Raw genomic sequence first — 15,030 nt, 5'->3', positions numbered from 1 at the left:
GTTTAATCTTGAAGGCAAAATATTTTCTGTATACCGGTACACGTTTTTCAGTAAAATCACCTTGTGATGGAGTTGGAAATGCCTTGTCTTTGAAAGTTGTTGGCAAACTTACCAAATTATAAACACGTTTCGCAGTTGTTGCCTTGTACATTTCTTGGGGAAATGTTTTGTTAGGATTTAAAGAAAGTGCGATTTCGACTCCATCACAAGGCGGTTTTAGTTCACAATGTCTAAAGAAAATACTGTGCATTCAAGATTAAACGCGAAATACAACTGTATGCAATTGGCCTGTAAGACTCATAAAACTGACGAAATGAAATAGAAAAAAGAGCTAGATTGGTGCTAGGGTAAGTTCTTTTCTTTGTTATGAAGTACAAAATTTATTTTACCATGGCAGTCTGAGATAAGCCAACTTATCGCCTCGGAGTATTCGAACCCTTGAGAGGCTTGGGACCCGGGGATTTTACCTCCCCATCTCTTGTTCATCGTGTGCATAGAAGGCCCCATCCAAGTTTATTACGTCGAGGACATCAGTACGCACTAAAGGCAAGTATTTACGCTGCTTAACTCCGTTCTTTTGCGAAGGATAACCCACGAATATTTCCCCAATTCTTGTATCACTGATAGGTGGATAAAACAGATTTTAGTGTCATCAGTGGTGAGAAACAGCTGAAATCACTAAAATTAAACAAAGCTCCAGTGCCCGATGGAATTCCAATCACATTCCACAGTGAAATTGTGGCTGAGTTAGCCACTCTTTTAAACACAACCTACCATAGATTCCTCGAACAAAAACCGTACCCAGTAGTAGGAAGGAAGCACAGGTCACGTCCGTCTAGAAGAAGGGTAGCAGAAGTGATCCACAAAACTACTCTCCTATAACCATGGCATCCATTTGCGTAAAATCTTAGAACATATTCAGAGATCAAATACAATGAAGGATCTCTAAGAGAATGGCCTTGCCAATGCCAACCAGTACGAATTCCGAAAACATCCATCATGTGAAACCCAACTCGCACGTTCGTCACATGACATACTGAGAGGCATGGATAAAGGCACGCAGGTACACGCAGAATTTCTCGATTTCCGGAAAGCATATCACTCAACACCTTATCAACGTTTATAGCCTACCTAAAATTAGATTATGTGGAGTATTGCGATTGGGTTGAGAACTTTTTTGGTAGGGAGGTCGCTGCATGCTATCTTGGATGGAGAGTCATCAACAGATGTAGAAGCACCTTCAGGTGTGTGTCAGGGAAGCGTTTTGGAACCCTTGCTGCTCATGTTGTATATGCATTACCTTACGGACAATATTAATACTAACCTCAAACTTTTCGCAGAAGCAACAGCTATGCATAATAAAGGACTGTCTAAAGAAAGCTGCACAAATATTCAGTCACATCTTGATGACCCCGTTTTGCCTGGCGTAGTCGCCTGCGGAAATATTGAGCCATTGTGCCTCTATAATCGGCCATAATTGTTAAAGAGTTGCCTATGTGGGCTTTTGTACACGAACTGACCTCTCGAGTATGTCCTATAAATATTTAATGGGTGGTCAAATCATTCACTCGAACTGTCCAGAATGTTCAAGTCATTCGCGAACTTTGTGGCCTGGTGACAGGTTGCATTGCCATCCATAAAAATTCAATCGTTCTTTGGGAACCTGAAGTCCATTAATGGCTGGAGATGGTCTCCAAGTAGCCGACACAGCCATTTCCAGTAAATGATATGTTCAGCTGGGCCTAAAGAGACAGTCCATTCCATGTAAAAACAGCCAACATCATTATTGAGCTACCACCAACTTGCACAGTGCCTTGTTGAAAACTTGAAGCCATGGATTCGTGGGGTCTACGCCTCACTAGAACCCTCTAATGAGCTCTTACCAACTGAAAGCGGGACGCATTTGACCAAGCCTCGGTTTTCCAGTAGTCTAGGGCCAACGGATATGATCACGAGTCCAGGAAAGGGGCTGCAGGCGTTGTTGTGATATTAGCAAAAGCACTCAGGTCGATCATCTGCTGCCATAGCTCATCAACGCCCGATTCCGCCGCACTGCCCTAACGCAAACGTTCGTCGTACCTCCCACATCTATTTCTACGGTTGTTTCACACATTGTTGCTTGTCTGTTAACACTGACAACTCTATGCAAACGCCACTGCTGTCCAGCCTTAAATGAAGGCCGTCGGCCACCAAGTTGTCCGTGATGAGAGGTAATGCCTGACATTTAGTATTCTCGTCACACTCTTGACGCATTCGGGAAGACGACGGTTCAATCCCGTGTCCGACCATCCTGATTTACGCTTCCCGTGATTTTCCTAAATCCCTCCAGGCAAACGCCGGGATGGTTCCTTCGAAAGGGCACGGCCGACTTCCTCCCCCATCCTTTCCTAATCGATGCGACCGATGACCTCGCTATCTGGTCTCCTCCCCCAAAACAACCCAACCCCAACACTCTTGACACTGTGAATCTCGGATACTGCATTCCCTAAAGATTTATGAACTGGAGCGTCCCATGCGTCCAGCTCCAGCTATCATTGCGCGTTCAAAGTCTTGTTAATTCCCGTCGTGCGGTCATAATAACTTCGGAAGCCCTTCCACATTAATCATCTGAGTACAGATGACAGCTCCGCCAATGCATTCCGCGTTAATACCTCGTGCACGCGATACTGCCGCCATCTGTATATGGGCATGTCGCTATCCCATGACTTCTATCACCTCTGTGTTGAAGTACTTAAATACCTGCCTTTCACGGGCAAGTGCTCTACCAACTGAGCTACTCAAGCACGACTCATGCCCCGTCCTCACAGCTTTACTTCCGCCAGTACCTCGTCTCCTACTTTCCAAACTTCACAGAAGCTCTCCTGTGAACCTTGCAGAACTATCACTCCTGGAAGAAAGGAAATTGCGGAGACATGGCTTAGCCACAGCCTGGGGGATGTTTCCAGAATGAGATTTTCACTCTGGTATGAAACTTCCTGGCAGATTAAAACTGTGTGCCGGACCGAGACTCCAACTCGGGACCTTCGCCTTTCGCGGGCAAGTGCTCTACCAACTGAGCTACCCAAGCACGACTCTCGCCCCGTCCTCACAGCTTTACTTCCGCCAGTACCTCATCTCCTACTTTCCAAACTTCAATGAAGCTCTCATGCGATAAAAGATGGTATCTTACGACGACAATATGAATGAGTCGCTGTTGGAATCGCTCAAGTCATAAAAATACTGTTTGTAAGGATTTGAAATTGAAGGATCACAGAGGCTCAGTCGTAGGTAATGAAGATGGAGACAGCGGCTCAATGGTAGAATACTAGGGAAGTGTCATCAGTTTACAATGACAACTGCAGACAAGACACTCGTACGACCCATGTTAGAATATTGCTCAGGTGTGAGGGATTCGCATCAAGTAGGGCTGACAGCGGATATTGAATGGATACAAAGATGGGCAGCACGGATGGTCACAGGCTTGACACAAGAGAGAGTGTCATGAAAATGCTGAAAGAACTAAACTGGCAGACGCTTGAAGACAGGAGCGAACTGTTCCGTAAAACTCTAAGTAGATAGTTTCTAGAATCAACTTTAAGTGGTGAATCTAGGAATATACTACTACCGCTACGTATTGCTCCCATAGGGATCGCGAAGGCAAGGTTAAACTACGTACAACACACACAAAGGCATTTAAGAAATCATTCTTCCCGCGCTCCACTCATGAATTGAACGAAGAAAAAGCCCGGTGTAATGGGACGTAATCTCTGCCATGCACTTCACAGTGGTTTGTATAGTAGATGTAGATGTAGATTTGGGATGAACGTAGACTGGATAGGTATAATTAACTTGACCTACGTGAATACTTCTCGTGCTACCACTTACTGATGCATGTCTTTCAACTTTGTGAAGTTTACCCATAAATGTGTACATAATATTGGTCCGCGCACTGTATTCCAAAAACTGCTCACGAAAATGTAATCATTCAGGGGTCATATCTCGGGTTCTACTGATCACAGAGATACGGGGTCAAGTGTATTGCATAGCCCTTGGCCTAGCGATCTTTCGTATACAAATCGGAAGAACGGTCATGCTATAACTATCCTACAGTACAAGGTCAAAATTAAAACATTACACACTTCCTCCAGCCCAGGATAATGAGAAAACCAGTTGGTTCTTTTGCATTACATATGGTGTAGCGTGGGTCTTAGGTGGCGTGTAAAAGCACCGATTGTTCGTGGGCGGTTCCTGAGAAAACCTCAAAAAAGCATGATTGTTGGGCACACAGAGTACCAATTGTGAGGATTGGCCACTTCTGTAATTTCTGTTTATGGCAAATCGTCGAAATTTTTATCATATGTTCTTAAGATGATTTTCTCGGGCAACTAGGAATTTTTTTTCCATATAATTATTTCTTACCGAGATCCAGAGGTTCCAAGTTACAGTACTTACGCGCGTAATATACGGTTTCAGACGTAAATGTGGTTTTAACTGACGTAGTGAACACATGGCAAGCTTTCTAGGGTCATCACAATTTGTTTGATGTCGCCAAATTGTGTTTTTAGTCAGCATTTTTCATCAAGGTAACTTTATGATGGTCTGTCTCTGTACAATGGGCAATTTACATCTCGTATGTAAATGTTCCCAAAGTGGTACCATACAGCAGTGACAAACATCGGCCTACATAGGGTCTTAACATGGCTGAAAAGAACTTAAAATGACTGCCAAAAATTACGTAAAACTGGAAAGATTGCAAATTCTGTAAAATATTTCTCATAAAAATTTACTATTTGATGACACAAATCATAAGCCGGGTGTTTTCAGTGAGCTGCGATCAATAAGCAAAGTATCCAGAAAGAATGTAAAGGAAACAATTTTGTGTTAACCTTAAATTATGCCTATTTATTCGTTATCTATATGCCTCAAGATAAATATCTTTAATTAATTGTATGAACTCTATAAGTAAATTGTCAAGACTTTACTGACTATTGTATACGTTTTATGTAAGCAACACAATGGGTAAAAGAAGGGAACCAGCAGGAAAATGCTTCTTTTAGAGCATAAAAAGGCAAATATGTTTCTCTTTAAACGACTAAGACAGAGAAGTGGGGAACCAGCTGCTTCAGTTCTCACCTGCCTTCCTCACCAAAAATTTTGGCATGCGAACATACGCTCATGCTCATAAATTAAGGATAACGCTGATACATGATGAAAAAACGTTCTGGTTGGCGGTTTGCGGGTTTAAATCACCTCGGGGTATGACCATGCGGTGCATTTGACCCGCGGTCGTCGCACGGTGACGCTGGCAGCAGTTCACATACGCATTGGTGTGTTGATGCATGTCAGAGTACGGTGCATCGAGTAAGTGTGCAGACGTTTTCAGACGTGCTAATGGTGACTGTGTGTTGAAAATGGTTCAAAGAACACATATTGATGACGTTATGAGGGTTAGAATACTTGGGCGACTGGAGGCTGGTCAGACACAGTAGGTCGTAGCACGGGCCCTCCGTGTGCCACAGAGTGTGATCTCAAGATTATGGCAACGATTCCAGCAGACAGGAAACGTGTCCAGGCCCTACAGTACGCGACGTCCACAGTGTACAAGATCACCATCAGTGCCCGCAGACGGCCACGGAGTACTGCAGGTAGCTTCGCTCGGGACATTACCGCAACCACTGGAACAGTTGTCTCCAGACACACAGTCTACAGACGACTGAACAGACATGATTTATTCGCCCAGAGACCTGCAAGGTGCATTCCACTGACCCCTGGTCACAGGAGAGTCCGTAAAGCCTTGTGTTAAGAACACAGTACATGGTCATTGGAACAGTGGTCCCAGGTTATGTTCACGGACGAGTCCAGCTATAGTCTGAACAGTGATTCTCGCCGGTTTTCATCTGGCGTGAACTAGGAACCAGATACCAACCCCTTAATGCCGTTGAAAGGGGCCTGTATGGAGGTCGTAGTTTGATGGTGTGGGGTGGGATTATGACTGGTGCACGTACACCCCTGGATGTCTTTTACAGAGGAACTGTAACAGGTCAGGTGTATCGGGACGTCATTTTTCACCAGCATGTCCGCTTTTTCAGGGGTGCAGTGGGTCCCACCTTCCACCTGATGGATGATAATGCACGGCCCACCGAGCTGCCATCGTGGAGGAGTATCTTGAAACAGAAGATATAAGGTGAATGGAGTGGCCTGCCTGTTCTTCAGACCTAAACCCCTTCGATAACGTCTGCGATTCTCTCGGTCGATGTATCGCTGCACGTCTTCAAACCCCTAGGACACTTCAGGAGCTCCGACATGCACTGGTGAAAGAATGGGAGACTATATCCCAGCAGCTGCTCGACCACCTGACCCAGAGTATACCAACCCGTTGTGCGGCCTGTGTATGTGTGCGTGGTGATAATATCCCATATTGATGTCGGAGTACATGCGCAGGAAACAGTTGCGTTTTGTAGCACATGTGTTTCGGGACGGTTGTCTCAACTTACCACCAATACCGTGGACTTACAGATCTGTGTCGTGTGTGTTCCCTATGTGCCTATGCTATTAGCGCCAGTTTCGTGTAGTATCACGTTGTGTGGCACCACATTCTGCAGTTGTCCTTAATTTATGAGCAGGACTGTATTTGTGCTCTTTTGTGCTGAAAAAGAGTAGCAGAGAGACAGTGTCAGGGGACGAGAGAGGAGACAATGCTTGTGGGAGCGAGAAGACAGAGACGCTGAGAGATAGAAAGTGGCAGTGAAAGAGAAAGAGAGATGAATGAAGGCAATGACAGTGGGAGCAAAGAGAGGTGATAGTGACGGTCAGTGAGAGATAGTGGCAGTGAAAGAAGAAGAGAGATGGACGAAGATAGCAATCGTGTAAGCAAAACAGAGGGAGACAGTGGAAATGAAAAATACAGGTGAGTGGAGACTATTCATAGGCGTGGGGGTTCAGACACTCGAAGGCCAGTGAAGTTGAACAGTAGATATAGGGAAGGACGCATTTTGGACCGAAATTTTAAACATGTGGGTATAGGGGGAAAGTAAGTTGGACCACCAGAATTTTTGAGTTGCTTACGTGTGGTGGAGACTGTGGCAGTGGGAAGGAAAGAAAGGCGAAAGAAGACAGCTTAAGCGAGAGAGGAGACAGTAGCAGTAGGACATACTGTAAATTAACGGGAGAAATAGTAGACAGTGGGAGCGACATACACAGACAGTGACAGTGAGATGCTGAATTTTAATGCTTAACTACAAAGAGAGACCGTGTAAAACGATTTAGAATGTTCTGTATTAAAAGAGCGTGATTGCGTTCGCATGCCAAAACCTTTGGTGAGGAATTCAGAATGAAGATTGAGCCAGCTGATTCCGCGCTTTTCTGTCACAGTCATTTAGAGAGAAACATATTTGCTTTTTATGTGCTCTGACAGGGACTATTCTCTGCTCGTGTATGTCAATTCGATATTTAGTAACACCCACAAGCTAGAAGTCTCTACTGTTGGTGCGGCTAGACAGTAAAAAGTAAACATTTTAAAAAATGCTTGTGCTCGCTTCTGATGGGACCTATTAGTCAAACAAATCAAATAATACGCAACCTGAGACGGTTTATATGTACAGTAATTACAATGGTTGCTCTGTGCCCTGCAGGTGAAATCTGCCTTTGCTAATAACTATTAATCTGAGTATAATGCAATTGATCGTTTTAATTTCATCCATTTTAATAGTGGACTCGTTCATTTGTGAAGGTATACTGGAAAAAACTTATTTATTCGTTCCCCCCAAAAACATACAGTTTTGTTATTTTCCATTCTCGTAGTACCATATTCATTTAATTTGTCTTCGTAACTCAAAACAGCACTCTGCCGTCAATGTTAGCTCCACAGTGACAGACGGGATTGCTTTTAATCAATGCCAACATCTAACAACTCTACAGTCGAAGAAGCAATGTTGGCATTGCTGGAGGCTGCGAGGATTGTCTCTCTCAACAAATCTGTCCTGGGGATAGGGACTTCTTCAACGTCCTAATCTTTGGTGCTGTCAGATATCCTCTAAAAAGCAGCTGGTATGTGCCCATGTAACACCATCACAGAATGAGACTGCTCTGCTTTGTTTCCCTAAATGCATTTACTCTTGAATCTTCATGGCAAAATAAAACTGTGTGCCGAACCAAAACTTGAACTCGGGACTTCGCCTTTTGCAGGAAAGTGTTCTACACCGAGCAACCCAAGTACGATTTACAACCCGTCTTCACAGCTTTCGTCTCCTAACTTCCAAACTTCACAAAAGCTCTCCAGCGAAACTTGTTGGACTAGCACTCCTAGAGGAAAGAATATTGCAGAGATGTGACTTAGCCACAGCCTGGAGATGTTTCCAGATAGAGTAAAACTGTGTGTGGGACTGAGACTCGATCTCGGGACTTAGGCCTTACACAAGCAAGTGATCTGCCACTGAGCTACCCAAGCAATGGTCCTGAGTTCGAGTCTGGGTCAGGCACACAGTTTTAATCTACCAGGAAGTTTGACATCTGCGCACACTCCACTGCAGAGTGAAGATTTCATTCTGGAGTAATATTTTCTTATTCAGCAAGAGTGCTGATAACCATGCCACTGCACATCACATACTCACCACTCCATAGACCGATCAGAGACCTGAAGCTTGACGGCAAGCTTTTTGGAACATGTAGGCTATACCTTGGCATCATATTGTACCTTTCTTCTTCTACTGTTTCCGTCATTTAAGTAATTGTAGACACCATACAATATTTTGCATTGTTCGAATCTTTATGGACAATGTTAAATCCAGTCAAGTAACAACAGCCTTTCAAAGCCTTTAATTAGCATGATCTGCAACATTCTTTTCGCTCAATTCTGAGAAAAAATTGAAAAGTATACTGTTATAATTGCAAGGAGTGTAGTCCTGAGTGCAGTGTGATACCCCCAATAATAACTTCGGCAGTATTACAGCTGCCATTTTAAACTTCTTGCTCAGTACTGTCGGTGTAGCTGACCAATTTTGAATGTCTGCAGGTAGGAGAGGTGCTGGCGATGCCGATACCGGCCAGCTACAACGACGTGACTCAGCTGAAGGAGGTGCGCGACCACGTGGGGCTGGTCTGGTACGACCGGCGCTTCTTCGTGCCGCGCTCCTGGCAGTCGCCCAACACCCGCGTGTGGCTGCGCTTCGGCAGTGCAACCTATGCCGCTGAAGTGGTGCGTAGCTCGCAGACATTTCATGTACTAGTTTCACAGACACAGCTTTAGTGGAGCCTATCGAAGAACTGTCATCTCTCTATGTGGGAAGTGGAGTAACTGAATTTCACAAGAGGGAAACAACGTACAAGACGACTCAGTTTCCTCGTTCAAAAACAATCCCTCCACAATTTTATTGTGGGAGGATAGAAAGTATATTCTTGAGTAAGCTTCTTTAGGTATGATTTTCCTCTTTTTTTATCGTTACGTAGGTATTTACCTGGCGCCGGCCGGCGCTTCAGTCTGGAACCACGCGACCGCTACGGTCGCAGGCTCGAATCGTGCCCCGGGCAAGGATGTGTGCGATGTCCTTAGGTTAGTTAGGTTCAAGTAGTTCTAAGTTCTAGGGGACTGATGACCTCAGATGTTAAGTCCCATAGTGCTCAGAGCCATTTGAACCATTTTTATTTACTTGGCACAGTTTCATAGATTATACAATAAATGTTTGTATTATCTGTTGACTGTCGGAAGCTGACAACTGCCTGGTCGAAACACGTTACACCACTGTGAAACGTTCATGTAATTCAGTTGTAAAAAAAAAAAAAAAAAAAAAAAAAAAAAAAAACGGTTGCATTTCATGAAGCCATTCAAAGACTCAGCAGACAAACTCAACGTCCCTCCATGGGAATGTAAACACAAGTGGTGTAATTCAGAACGTGATAGAACACTGGAATTCTGCTTCAGAGTCTGGAAACATTGGAATGGCCACCAAAGTCCAGAGAACTGGTGAAACTTCTTAGAAATGCAGAAGAAGACATCCATAGAACACAGAGGAGTTAGGCGCGCGTCCCACTTCAACAGATTGGACGAAATTGATAATGACTTCAAACAGAACACACGGAATTTCTACAGGACTTTTAGGGAAGACCTAGCTAACTATATTACCCCCCCCCCTCCCCCCAGATATTTGATTCCGTCGTCCAGATGGAACGCTCGATTCATTCACAAATTCTAATTCTCATATGTTGAATCGTTAGGTCTATTTTACAGGAAACATGCAACTGTGAATCTGCTACATAAAAACTAAAGTTGGACAGATTTTCCTCAAACAAAGTTTTATTTTTACTGTCATGGTGAGACACTTTATCAAAATGTTACGTCTCAAAAGCAGCAAAGCGCCAGGAAGACGGTAACTGATGAATTACTCAACATCGGAGACAAACTCCTCTTAACAGACTACAAGCCATCATTGTGAGTATATGAGAGATTCAAAAACTGCGTTCACTCACAAGGAGACAGGACAAATCCAAAAAATTAACGAGGCATTTCTGCTCTGCCAATCACCTGCAAAGTATTCCATCATGCCCCCTTACCAGATTACAGTAACAGATGGAATGGAAGATGGGTGAATACTGAGCGGGTTTCCAAGAATGCAAATCTTGAGCAGAACAGAATTGCAATCTCATAATGATAGTGCGGCACCACCACGAGATTCACACAGTCACCACTTTTGTAAATGTAAAGATCCTGTAATTCTGCTGATGGCACCGCTCTTGGTTCAAATGGCTCTAAGCATTATGGCACTTAACATCTGAGGTCATCAGTCCCCTGGGCGTATAACTACTTAAACCTAACTAACATAAGGACATCAAATACATCCATGCCCCAGGCAGGATTCGAACCTGCGACCGTAGCAGCAGCGCGGTTCCGGACTGAAGCGCCTAGAACCCAGCCGCCTGGCACCGCTCTGATTAATACAATAACAATATAACTAGCTTAATCAAACAGACGTCAACAAATACAACCTTAATTGTAAATTTCATGGGCGAAACCTCTACATCTTATGATAGAAAAACTGACATAAGGCAACATGACTAGTTATCTCCATTCATTTTCAATATGGCGCTAAATAAGAGCATCAAAATATGGCAGAACGAAATACTTGGAATATAAATATGGGAACAAGACTAAAACAGTTAGCATCAAACGTCTTGGATTTGTCCATGACCTAGCAATAATTACCACTGGAGCCTGATAGACCCTAGAAAAGTTTTATGAGATCACCGTCAAAGCTGGCCTTCAAATTTCTTAGGAGAAGCTATAGTACATGGATTCCAAATCCACAGATCTGGGAACACTCACAAGCTGGGGTAACATCATTCGGGTTCAGAATTTCAACTTTGTCTCTACTTCTTCTACTTCTGCAGCTCATTCACAGAGCATCATGCACGTCAGACGAGACGGGTATTAGCATGAAGTGGGAAATACTTGCATGTGCGACGTAGGCCTACAGTGGAGAAGCTGTGTTGACCAAATTAATTTGCACATTTTCACTCATTGTTGTCTTACAGAGTTTCTTTCTGGGGCAATGCACCTGAAGTAAATAAAGTGTTTAGTCAGCGGAACTAGTGGGTAAGTTATTGAGTAAAGTACCATATGTCTTGCAAAATCCTTTTTAAGGATTTTGAATTCTTGCACTCGCTCCATATACATTTACTCTTTAATGGCTTTTACTGCTGATAGTAAAAACCAGTTCCTGCTAAACTATGATGTACATAATCACAATACAACACACGAATTTAATTTTCATGTAGATTTTGCCTTCTTGTCTAGTGTTTACCTAACATAAAACAATGAACTGGGATTCTTCACGAGCTCAAAAAATTAAAAACTTATCTCACTAGCCAACCAATTCCCCTACAAATTATCTACAATATCTAGATTCAAGGAATGGAATTTTTGTTAACTACATGGCAAGAAGTAATGTTTGTTGTAAAGATGTGTGATGAGTCGCATTGTTAATAGAACCCAGTATGTACAGCAACATTAGGATGTCCACTAGTCCAGTTTTTCCATGATGGTCCCGTTTTTCTCCAAAATGTCCCGCCGCTCCGAAAATTTTTTGGAGACTCTCAAATGTCCCGTTTTTCTGTGATTCTGGCTGGTAAAGTACTTTACGCTAGCAATTTACTGTGTAAATACACTCTACGACAAAAAAGTAAGCGAGACATCATGAAAAAATTATCCGCATTGAATGGAAATCGGTACATGTGATACACATGTACAGACACCCAAATCATTACAATTTCAGAAAAATACCTAAGTTTTACCCACGAGAAAGAGCTTCACAAATTGAGCAAGCAATAATGCATTAGCCGGCCGGTGTGGCCGAGCGGTTCTAGGCGCTTCAGTCTGGAACCGCGCGACCGCTACGGTCACAGGTTCGAATCCTGCCTCGGGCATGGATGTGTGTGATGTCCTTAGGTTAGTTAGGTTTAAGTAGTTCTAAGATCTAGGGGACTGATGACCTCAGAAGTTAAGTCTCATAGTGCTCAGAGCCATTTGGACCAGAGCCAATAACGCATTAGTCCATCTCTGGCCCACATGCACATAATTCAACGTGTTGATACACCTCTGGCCCACGTGCACACAATTATTCAGTTGGGTATTGCTTGACAGAGTTTTTTGACGTCCTCCTGAGGGATATCGTGCCAAATTCTGTCCAACTGGTACGTTAGATTGTCAAAATCGCGGGATGGTTGGTAGGCCCAGCCCATACTCCAATCATTCTCAACTGGGAAGAGATCTGGTGACCTTGCTGACCAAGGTAGGATTTGGTTGGCCTGGAATCTTGTTGACTGGAGTAGAATTGTCTTCAGTGATGAGTCTCTGATGACCAGTGAAGACATGTCTGGAGGTGCCCCAGACGGCGGTGGGATACCAACATGACTGTCGCCTATCATATGGCCCAAAAACCAGGAGTTATGGTCTAGGGTGCTATTTCTTTCCATGGCTGGACCCCTTTGGTTGCCATCTGCAGCATCCTTACAGCACAGTGGTACTTCAACGATTTTCTGTGTCCCATTTAGTTGCCTTTCATGACAAGTCATCCTGGGCTTATATTTCAGCAATATGACACCTGCCCACATTCGGCAAAACTTTCTACTGCTTGTCTTCAAGCTTTCCATACGCTATCTTGGCCTGCAAGATCATCGGATCTCATTCAAATTGGGAACGTTTGGTGCATTATGGACAGGATCCTCCTGGCAGATTGGAATGTTGACAATCTAGCACTCCAATCTGACAACATTTGGCATGATATCCCTCATGAGGACATCAAACTACACTATCAATCAATGCCCAGCTCAATAGTTGCTTGCATATGGGCCAGAGATGGACCAACACATTACTGATTGCTCAATTTGTGACGCTCTTTCTCTTGAGCAAAACGTACCTATTTTCTGAAATTCTAATAATCTGTGTGTCTGTACATGTACATCACATCTACCAGTTTCCATCCCATTCAGATAATTTCTTGGTGGTGCACTTTTCCCTTAATAGTCTATATACATTAGCATGTACCACTCGTACAACTTGCTCTATAATCTTTGTTTAGTGACTGCTAATGTTTTGCACTGTTGGTAGTAACGATTCATGTTAAATTGCATTTGGTTGGTTTAGATAGCGAGAATTTCCATTTCCATTCTTGTAAGCAGCCTGAAGATATTATTGTGGACGTGGAACAATTTTAAATCTGTGTAGTCACTGTCATATCATGACAAATAAAAAATGTAATTTTAACAAAAATATAAAAAAGGAAACTTCCTTTTATCAGTGGTAACAGAGAAACTGTAGAATTATGTGTGTTTTACTTTCTGAACTACTTGTGATTAAGATGAAAAAAAAGAAACACCAGAATGGAAGTTGAAACAGTCAAGGCCTTGCTGATTGTCAAAACACACTTGACTGAGTTATCATAAGCTCACTTCTATTACAAACTGTCAAAAGGAAAACACACTTGGTGATAAAATACATAAAAGTGGAAAGTACATCAACAGTACAGTAGAATAAATGTTAAAAGTCATTTGTGATCACCTGAGTGCATGGTAGTAAGGTAAACATCCATGTCCATTGTTGCTTTTGTTGCGGTCTTCAGTCCAGTGACTAATTTCCAACAGCTCTCCATGCTACTCTATCCTGTGCAAGCATCTTCATCTCCGAATAACTACCGTATTCATCCCTTGGTCTCCCTGTATCATTTTAGCCACCACACTTTCCTCCGATACTAAATTAGTGATACAGTGATGTCACAGAACGTGTCCCATCAAACAATCCCTTTTTTTACTCAAGTTGTGCCACAGATATCTTCCCTCCCAACTCTGTTCAGTACCTCCTCATTAGTTACATGGTCCAGCGATTTGACCTTCGGCATTCTTCTGTAGCACCATCCTTCAAAAGCCTCTAATGTCTTCTAGGTTTTTCAGAAATACTTTATTTTATGTCCTTTGTATCTCGGCCATCATCAGTTATTTTACTGCCCAAATAGCAAACTCATCTGCTACTTTCAGTGCCTCATTTCCTAATCTAATTTCCTCACCATCACCCATTTTAACTTCATTCCTTTGAAGATGCTGTCTATTCCATTCAATTCCTCTTCCTAGTTATCTGCTGTCTCTGACAAAATTACATTGCATTGGCAAACCTCAAAGCTTTTATTTCTTCTCTCTGAAATTTAATTCTTGCACCAAATTTTTCTTTGGTTTCCTTTATTGGTTGCTCAAGGTATAGATTGAATAACAGTGGGGATATGCTACAATCCTGTCTCTCTCCATTCTCAACCAGTTCTTCCCTTTCATGCCCCTCCACTCTTACAATTGCTGTCTGCTTTCTGTACAACCTGTAAATAGCCTTTCGCTCCCTGTATTTTAACTCTGCTAACTTCACAATTTCAAAGAGAGTATTCCAGTCAACATTGTCAAAAGCTTTCTCTAAGTCTACAAATCCTATGAATGTAGGTTTTATTTTTCTTAACCCATCTTCTAAAATAAGTTGTATAGTCAGTATTTCCTCACATGTTCATACATTTCTCACAGACCCAA

At 42.9% G+C, this 15,030-nt stretch overlaps 1 protein-coding gene across 1 annotated transcript in view; it reads left to right on the top strand.

The window, feature by feature from the left end:
- Positions 1 to 15,030, top strand: part of LOC126444234 (beta-glucuronidase-like) — a 105,490-nt gene that overhangs the window by 21,571 nt on the left and 68,889 nt on the right. The window contains exon 2 of the mRNA XM_050090964.1: positions 8,990 to 9,172. Within this exon, the coding sequence (XP_049946921.1) occupies positions 8,990 to 9,172 (183 nt within the window). The remainder of the gene's footprint in view (positions 1 to 8,989; positions 9,173 to 15,030) is intronic.

Source organism: Schistocerca serialis, chromosome 1, assembly GCF_023864345.2.
Source record: "Schistocerca serialis cubense isolate TAMUIC-IGC-003099 chromosome 1, iqSchSeri2.2, whole genome shotgun sequence".
Classification (NCBI taxonomy): domain Eukaryota; kingdom Metazoa; phylum Arthropoda; class Insecta; order Orthoptera; family Acrididae; genus Schistocerca; species Schistocerca serialis.
This window is presented reverse-complemented; position numbering and strand designations above follow the sequence as displayed.